Source organism: Nannospalax galili, unplaced genomic scaffold (genome assembly GCF_000622305.1).
Source record: "Nannospalax galili isolate Female #2095 unplaced genomic scaffold, S.galili_v1.0 scaffold1154, whole genome shotgun sequence".
Classification (NCBI taxonomy): domain Eukaryota; kingdom Metazoa; phylum Chordata; class Mammalia; order Rodentia; family Spalacidae; genus Nannospalax; species Nannospalax galili.
The window spans coordinates 816,203-825,942 of record NW_008335437.1 but is presented as its reverse complement, the minus strand read 5'-3'; the positions used below and the strand labels follow the sequence as shown (position 1 = coordinate 825,942).

Below are 9,740 nucleotides of genomic sequence, written 5' to 3'. Positions count from 1 at the left end.
GATAGGTGCTTTTAGGATGCCCTATTTACATGTGGTGGTGGGCTTCTGCTGGGCTGCCAGACACTGCCTGATTATCACACAGGAAAACCTGGCAGTTCCTATGCCAGAGGCCATGTATCTGTGACAGCTACTTCAAAGATGAGTCAGGAAGAGAGTAGGGGGGCGCCCTGCTGAGGAGTCCTCCATTCGCGCTGAGCCGACATGTGGCTATCTGGACATGGAAAGACTACAACTCAAAACAGCAGGAGTCCCCAACATACAGTTAGAGCCCAAGCTGCCCTGGTGGCTGGGGACAGTTTGCCTGACTCTGTGAAATGTTCAATGCAAGGATTAGCAACTGCAGTGCCAGCTGTCCTGGATCTGTAGAGGAAGGGGAAGCCTGCTACAAAGGGCATCCTAGGGGCCACTGCAAACCAGCACAGAAGATAAAGAATGGCTTGAATAGTTGACCTTTCCCAGCAGGAACAGGACAGATACTGATGTGAGACAATAGTCCTGTCCTTAGGAGACTCACACTGAGCCATCCAGAGAGAAAGGGTCATGATGGATGTATCTTACCCTTATATGGCTCTGATGTGATATTGAGGGGCGGGAGAAAGACAGAGACACAGAAAAATAATAAAGCAAATGGAAGAAATAGAGTCTAGGTGAAAAGGACTTTCTGTACTGTTTTTATTTTGCTATTTCTGTTAAGGCCCAATTTGTATCCCAGTGCCTGGCCATAGAATGCACCTGACCTCTGGCTCTTTCCCTTTCTCTCCTGCCCAGTGTGGAGACAGTGAATGATGGGCAGTTTCACAGTGTGGAGCTGGTGATGCTAAACCAGACCTTGAACCTGGTAGTAGACAAAGGTGCTCCCAAGAGCCTGGGGAAGCTTCAAAAGCAGCCAGCAGTGGGCACCAACAGCCCCCTCTACCTTGGAGGTAACACCCCCTGCCACAGCCCCTCTACCTTATCAGCTTTCTGCTTCCGCACCAACACCCAGACTTACTGCCAGGGTCTCCCTGCTGTCCCACTGCCAAAGCCGATCAGAGAAGACTTCCTGGAGAAAGTGATAACAAAGCTGATTCCTCAATGGCCATGGGAAGAAGACTAGGCAGATGCTTGGAAAGGAGAGAGGACAGGCTTTGGTAGGAAGAGGAAAGGAGGAAATGGATGTGGTGTCCAGGCTGTGCTGTAGTCTGCAGGCTTTGGGTCCATATCCCTCTGTTCTGTCACCTCCTGGACACCACACAAAACAACACTGAGTTGAAGAGTCTGGTACTCCGTAGCAGAGTGCCTCCCTAGCACCAGCAGTGCCTGGGCTCCATCGCCAGTGCACACATGTTCATACAGATGCCTAAGACTACCAAGAGCAGGCACAGACCCAAGGGCCTGCACTTTTCACAGGCCTTCCAGATGCAGGGGTCACAGAGTATTCCTGGCCCCAGCCATCTCAGGAGGACAGAGCTTCTCCACAAAGAAAACTGTTGCTCCCCTCCTCTGTATCTGCTCTACCTGTAGCCAAAACAAAACTGAGCGCCCTACATCCAGCCTTCAGGCTTATCTGAGGTTCCCAACATGGGGGTTGGACAGGAGCTGGTGTACAGGAGAGAAAAATTTTTTTTCTCTTTTGAGACAGACTTTCATATAGCCCAGACTGGCCTCAAACATACTCTATCACCAGAGGATGACCTTGAACATCTGATACTCCTCCCTCCTCCTCCTGAGTGCTAGGACTACAGGCATATGCTTGTCTTCTGCATTGCTAGGGATTAACCCCAAGGGTTTCATGCATGATACACAAGCACACTCCCAATTGAGCTATATGCTTAGCATAAAAGGGCAGAGAGAACACAGATCAGATTTCCCTGGAAATCAAGCCAGGCTTTTACTAGTAGTGTGACAGACCCTGAGAAGAAGGGCCCACGGCATACCAAGAGGGTCATAAAATGGTCTGGAAACCTTGAACCCCAGAATTCCAGTGAGGAAAGCTGCTCCCTAACCCCACTATCTCCCCCAGACTCCAGCTCATTTGCCCTGGACTTTCCAGGAGGGGCTGAAACATGGGGCACCCAGGCCTGGTGAGGACAGCAGGGTGATCCAGTGCTTTCACCCATGACATGTCAGTGGGGGGTGGGCCTCAGTTGGACCAGCGGAGCTACACAGTGGATGACAAGGTCCTCTCATTTTTTACCTAGAGAAGCTCAAAATAGAGACCGCTATGGAAATTTTTCAGAATTTAAATATTGGTGATGAGTTTGGGTTAAGAGTCCAGAGCAAAGATACAAGTCCCTGTGTGGATAAGGCCCAGCTTTGGCCTATTAGCACAATGAACAGCAGAGCCCAGAGCTCTGAACACTAAACTGTGAACACAAAGACCATGTTAGCACTTTGAAGACAAGGGGTGGGCAAGAGAGGGTCTTCAGGCTGTCTTGGCTCCTCCCACAGGCATCCCCACCTCCACCGGCCTCTCAGCCTTACGGCAAGGTGCTGACCGGCCGCTGGGTGGCTTCCACGGCTGCATCCACGAGGTGCGCATCAACAACGAACTGCAGGACTTCAAGGCCCTCCCTCCACAGTCCCTGGGGGTTTCTCCAGGCTGCAAGTCCTGCACCGTGTGCCGGCATGGCCTTTGCCGTTCGGTAGAGAAAGACAGCATCGTGTGTGAGTGCCACCCAGGCTGGACTGGCCCACTGTGTGACCAGGAAGCTCGAGACCCCTGCCTCAGCCATAGGTTAGTGTCCTGGGGGCCCCACGCTCTCAGCTTACAAGCCACCTTGCCTCCACCCAAGGGGTGGGCACTGATGAATGCTGGGGAGATGTGGTCCTACTGTGGATAGCATCACTGCTTCAAACATCAAAAGGTTGACTCCCACATCCAAGCAGCAGGCCCAGCTTGGAGGTCTCAGCATGAGAGGGCCTTGTTCAAAATACCTGACTCTACCAAGGGGTCCTGAGGACCTCTTGGAGTCATAGCCAGCCTCAGTACCACCTCTGTGTGACTAGAAACTGTCTTAGAGGAGATAGAGCCCCAAATACTACACAGCAAGTAGGAGGGTGAATTTCAGCTGCTGTGTGACCAGAAAGCTACTAGACCTGCATAACCATGCACAACTGAATCATGATTAGGATTCAACTGTTTATTATTCATTCAACAGATATTTATTGAGGGCCCACTGTGTGCCAGGTCTTTTGCTAAATGCAAGAGACCCAGTGTTCCTAGAAATCTCAGTCAAAAATAATACCAGGGGCTGGGAGATGGCTCAGTGGTTAAAAGCACTGGCTGCTCTTGCAGAGGACCCAGATTCAGTTCCCAGCACCCACACAGCAGCTAGCAACTGTCCTTAACTCCAGTTTCAGGGGATCCAATACCCTCTTCTGGCCTCTGTGGGCATTCCGCTCATGTGGTGCATGTACATATATGCAGGCAAAACACCCATACACATAAAATAAAAATAAATCAAAAAGCAACCTAATAATAATACCATGCCCAAGACTGGTAATTTGGCTGACTGATCAAGTTGGGAAATGATATTCCAAATTAAGAAGTAGGGAGCACTGTAGAGGGCTTGAACTTCCTGTGTTAATCTTGAATAGATCTGTCTAGCCCTAGAATCAATGTAAATCCTGACTCTGATGTCATCCAGGTAGGGACAGTGATGTATAGTGATTGAAAATACAGGTTTTGGAGCCAGTGAGATGGCCCAGACAGTAAAGTCTGATGACCTGAGTTCGATCTTCAAGAACCACACAGAGGAAGGAGAGAATTGACTCCCATAGCACACGCACACACACACACACACACACATGCACACAAATGTAAAAAAATTTAAAAGAAAATGCAGACTTTTCCATCCTTCCTTCTAGAGGATGTGTGTAAGTCTAGTTCATCAGAGGGGCTGTTGTGAACTGACAAGTGATAAATATGTGATATGATGCACTTAACACAATGCCTGGCCCTCAGCACGTGGCATCTGCCAAGAGCAGGTTAAGTGTCTCTTGTCCAAATGCTGTGGAACAGAAGTTTTTTTGGATTTAGGTTTGGGGTTCTTAGATTTCAGAACATATGCATATATCTCCTGACATATTTTAGGGGTAAGCCCCAAGCTTACAAGATTCATTTATGTTTCATATACCCCTCACACATGTAGTCTCATGGTCATTCTACTATGTGATGTTTATTCCATCTGTGTTTATCAATAGTCCATCACAGGGAGTTCAGGTGTAGAATTTTCCACTTGGAGCCCATGCTGATGCTTAAAATATTTTGGATTTTGAGCATTTGGGGTTAGACTTCTTCAACCTATAGTGATGGCAGTAGTGATAATAGTGTTACTATTTAAGTCGGGCGAGCAATTGAAATGCTTACAGAAGCTGATGAGATGGCTCAGCTAGTAAAGGCACTTGCTGCCAAGTCTGACAACCCGAGTTCAGTCCTCAAGATCAATGTACTACCTGAGAACCGACTCCCACAATTGTCCCGACATTCACATGTATGCATGCCCACACATACATTTGCATGCATACAAGATAAATAAAATATTTTTAAAAATTTTTAAATATTGGCAGAAAGCTCAAAGTCTGCCAAGCTGTGCCTTGACACTGAAGACCCATGTCTATGTTGGAAAAAAGGGGGCTGATGTCTGTCACGGCCACAGCCAGCAGCGGACCTTGGCTCGGATTCACAGGCTTCCGAATCCTAGCTAGTTGGCCACTGGGATGGGGTTTGCAAGAACCATGCACAGCTGAACAGACTGGGCTACACCCAACCATGGCCCCACAGCTCTGGGTCCCCTGTGGGAGGACAGAGGAAACATCCAACACCACTAACTCTGGTCTTGTTCTCATGTCCTCCTCTCTGCCCCCAGCTGCAGCCATGGGAAATGTGTAGCCACCGGAAGCTCATATATGTGCAAGTGTGCTGAGGGCTATGGAGGGGCTTTGTGTGACCAGAAGAATGACTCTGCCAGTGCCTGCTCAGCTTTCAAGTGCCACCATGGGCAGTGTCAGGTCTCAGATCGAGGGGAGCCTTACTGCCTATGCCAGCCTAGCTTCAGTGGGGAACACTGTGAGCAAGGTGAGTCTACTGTGCTCATGGGATGGAGGGCCTAAGAAGCAGGGGGTCAAAGTTGAACTCCATACCTGGAACACATAACCTCTATTTCAGGCTGTGCCATTGCAAGGCAGTATGGCATTGGATCATCACTTTTTTTTTTAAGGTTTATATTACGTGTGTGTGTGTGTCTGTGTGTACATATGAGTGGAGGTGCCCTTGGAGGCTAGAGGTGTCAGATCACCCGGAACTAGAATTACAAGCAGTTGTGAGCCACCCTACTTGGGTGCTGGGAACCAAACTCAGATCCTCTGGAAGAGCACTAACCACTGAGCCACCTCTCCATCCCGGAGTCATCACTTCATAAGCAATTCCCTTAACTTGAAAATGCAATCAATTCTATACCTTCATGTGTCTGCTCTCTACCATTAGAAAGTAAGTTAGTCCCAGAGCATAGCAACTCAAACCACCGTGAGCATTTTTTATCCTATATAGTTCTCATGGGTTGAGAACTCAGAAGCCTCTTAGCTGGGGTCTCTTGAGATTATACTCAGCACAGAAAGGGCTACAATTTTCTGGAGGCTAATTTGAGTCAGATCTGTTTGCAGTAGGCAGTGCCTTTTGTACTGGTGGGAAGTCGTAGTTCCCTTCTGATGAGTCTTTACCTGGGCTGTTGGAGGGCCCGTGAGACAGGGTAACTGGCTTTCACCAGAGTAGACAGATACGAAGGAAGACACCATGGTATCTCGAATGACCTAGCCAGAGAAGTAACCTGCACTAACATTTCCAGGTCATCATATTATTTATAAGGGTAAGGTGTGTTCACTGAGGAAGGTGGCTACATAGCGAGTATAGCAGGAGATGGGGCCATGGTGCCATTTTAGATGCTAACTGCCATGTTGCTCCGTAGGGTTTCTGGGAAGAATATATGACATGTAGATTATCTGTCTCCTAGGAAAGTGCTGAGAGTTGGGTAGCTGAACTGTATGACCTAGACTCATGAAAAATCTAAGTTAGGAGTCTTTTCTTAAAAAGATTTATTTTGGCTGGGCGTGGTGGCACACACCTTTGATCCCAGCACTCTGGAGGCAGAGGCAGGCAGATCTCCATGAGTTTAAGGCCAGCCTGGTCCACATAGTAAGTTCCAGGACAGCTGGGGCTACAGGGAGACCCTGTCTCAAAAAGACCCCCCCCCCAAAAAAAAGATTTATTTCGTGTGTGTGCACACGTGTGCGTGTTACAGTGAGTGCAGTGCCCACAGAAACCAGAGGGCATTGGATACCCCTAGAGCTCAAGTTACAGATGGTTGTGAACCAGCCTCATTGTTGCTAGGAACTGAACTTGGTTCTTGGATCCTCTGGAAGAGCAGTAAGCATTCTCTGAGTCATCTCTCCAGCCCAAGGTTAGGAGTCTTAGAAGTCAGAAACAACACTGTTACAATTTGAGGGAGGCAGGGAGGGAGGGAGGGAGGGAGGGAGGGATGAAGCAAGCCAGACTCTGACACTTAAATCTGTGTACTCTTGAATAGGACAGTTCTCTTGGGGTCATAGTTCCTCACCCAAAACTCTTGCACAGATTTATTGTAAAAGCTAAGTGTTATCATGATGAACAAAGGCTCCAGAGTTAATATTCCTGAGTAACATGTGTGAGATGGCTGACAAGCTCCCTAGTGTTTTCCATACAAGCAAAATGACTCAACGAAAAATACACAACTGCATTTTTATTGTCTAATGGAGAATGCTGGAGTGCAGCAAGGAGTGGGGGAGGCCTTGAGGCCACAGAGCACCAGGATGGCAGCATACAGAGAGGAAGGGGATCACCCTGCCTCTACTACCCCGCCTCCTTGGTTGGAACGGACTCAGAGCTATGAAGGACTTCTCCTCGCAAGGAGAGGTAGGCAATAGGTTCTTGGCACGCCATAGGAACCTGAAATAGACACCTGCAATATTTGCTGCTGGAGAATCTTGCATCCTCTCAGACTCTAAGCGCAGTTTAGGAGCTATGCTGCTTCAGAGAAGGAGCCTACATTCTGTCCCTCCACCCTGTGATGACCCAAGCTACTGGAGCTTGGTACCACTGGAGCTCCTGCTGCAGTGTGTCCTGCTCCAGGGGCAGTAGGTGAGACACTTCCCAATCCCCAAGGCTCCACCAGCATTCTACCACACTCACTTAGATAGCTGGGACACCACACCAGCTACTCACACCAAGAGCCAGCGCACTAGCCTTTAGCTCATACCACATCCTGCCCACCAGAGAACAGGTGACTGAGCCTGATCCATGGCGTGTAATGCATGGCCCCTCAGCTCAGCACCTAACCAGTGAGGCCATACCACCACCATCACTACCAACATCACCACCAACTCCTGCAGCATAGACATCAAATCACTCAAGGGTGCTAATTATAACTGAAGAGACTATACACTGTATTTCTATCCATACCCAGAGCAAAAGTGAATACACCTTACCAATTGACACCCTAGGCCCATCTGCAGGAGAAAGTCTATATAAAAGCTATTCCACAGAAGTGGTGGAAGCACCTGCTCTACTATGTGCTCCAAAGGAAGAGCCCACATTCTGGAGATACCAGCAAGTTACACACCACCACTACCACCACCATGGAAAAACTAAGGAAATGTACTACGTAATGACTATATCAGTAACTGATTCCCCAAAGAAAATGAATTCTTGAAAGGAATTTGAAATAATGGTCTTAAATCCAGCAAGATATGAAAACAAAAATAGACAATTCAGTAAAATTAGAAGGATAACTCATGATCTTAATGAAAAATTCAACATAGAAATTTTGTTTACTGGATTTCTGGGGGAGGGGGTTGTTTTTGAGACAGTGTCTCCCTGTAGCCCTAGCTGACTTGGAACTCACTAATGTAGACCAGGCTGGCCTCAATCTCACAGAGATCAGCCTGCCTCCAGAGTTCTGGGGTCAAAGCATGTGCCCTTTGAGATAATCCAGCAAAAGGGATGTGTATAAAAAACATAAAAAAGCCACCATTGAACTTGAGTGAAACCATTAAGTGAGTCACATTATAGGAGTCTAAGAGGGAGGCAAGACAGAAAGTCAAAGCGCAGTTAATGAAGTGACAGCTAGAAAAGAGGGGTGGGGTGGGGCCTTGAAGAGAGTCTGGAAGAGATACAACTTCCAGATTCAGAAGCTCAAAGATCCCTAATAAATTCAGCCCAGAAGATCCCCACTAAAATGTATGATCAAGCCATTAAAAGCCAGAGACAAGGAGAGAATTCTAAAGTCAGAAAGAGAAAAATCACCATCACAAATAAGAGGATTTCTCTTAGACTGTCATCAGGTTTCTCAACAGAAACCTCCAAGGCCAGTAGAGAAGGAAGTAGCACAGTCAAAGTGCTGAAAGAGAGAGAGAGAGAGAGAGAGAATTGCCAAGCAAGATTGTGATACCCAGACTCTATCCTGCAGGAAATAAGCCTTCCCTAGATAAACAAAAACTGAGGCAACTCATCAGCACTAGACTGACCTTACGAGAAATACTAAAGATGGTGCTTCAACTGGCAGCAAAAGGATGCTAGTCACTATCGTGACAAGATTATAATAGTGATAAACTTGTAATAAAATTTAGAATACTCCATTGCATAATAACATATAAACCCACATATCTAGTTTCAAGGTTAAAAGTCAAAATGGGCAAAAATAACTATACCTATAATAAAGTGTTAAGGAAAACACAATATAAAATACGTAAATTAAGAGAACAAAGATATAAATGGGAAGGGTAAGCAGAAGCCTAGAGTGTTTATATATGACCTAAGTTAAGTCGTTATCCGCTTAAAATATTCTATTATACCTACAGGATCTTTTAGGTCAGCCTCATGGTAACCTCAAAGGAAAAAAATTACAGTAGATACACAAACAAGGAAAAGAAAGGAATCAGAGCTTGGCATTATAAAGTACCACAAAGATTTTGGGTGTGGTAGTGTATGACTTTTATCACAGAACTCAGGAAGCAGAAGCAGGCAGATATCTGTGAGTTTGAGGCCAGCCTGATCAACAGAGGGAGTTCCAGGACAGCCAGAGCCTATCTCAAAAAGCAACAGGGCTCCCCACCTACCTTTACTTCCCTGGGTGGCTCAGCCACCAGTTTTCTGGTGCTAGCATCTTTCCTGGGTGGGTCCCTCCGGGCACCCACTGCGCCTCATTCACCCTCCCAGCTCCCCGACCCCATCTCTTCTCCTAGCCTTGGTACTGGCCCATTTCTTGTCTCGGCACCCCAGGTCCCTGGACTGACCTGTTGGCCCAGAATCCCCAATGCTTCCTGATCCTTTGCATCCAGACCAACCCAGTTCCCCCCAGTAGTCCCTTCAGGCCCTCTATCCACTTCCATCTCCCTTTGCATCCCCAGGTGGCACACCCACCAGCTTCCTAAAACCAGCATCTTTCCTGGGCCCTGCTCCCAGGCCATCCCAGCCCCCAAATTCCTGAGGGCAGCATCTTTCTGGAGAGATTCAGACCTTAGGAGAAAGCCTGAGAGCATGTGATCCTCATCTAACTTGGGCCTCTGTGGGAACTCCTGAAGACGAAAGCAATTTGGCCACTCCACTATAAAATCAAAAGAGAGAACCTAAAGCCTAGACTGACCAACTTTTCATGCCCAACAAGTAAACCACAAAGGCACATAAAGAAGCAGACCTAAACTCAACAAAGGAAGGCTTGAATCTCACA

At 47.5% G+C, this 9,740-nt stretch overlaps 1 protein-coding gene across 1 annotated transcript in view; it reads left to right on the top strand.

Annotated features, from left to right (window-relative positions):
* Positions 1 to 9,740, top strand: part of Slit3 (slit guidance ligand 3) — a gene marked incomplete in the record, with an annotated part of 641,662 nt that overhangs the window by 615,605 nt on the left and 16,317 nt on the right. The window contains 3 exon segments of the mRNA XM_008830158.3: positions 769 to 923; positions 2,431 to 2,716; positions 4,851 to 5,059. Of these exon segments, the coding sequence (XP_008828380.1) occupies positions 769 to 923; positions 2,431 to 2,716; positions 4,851 to 5,059 (650 nt within the window).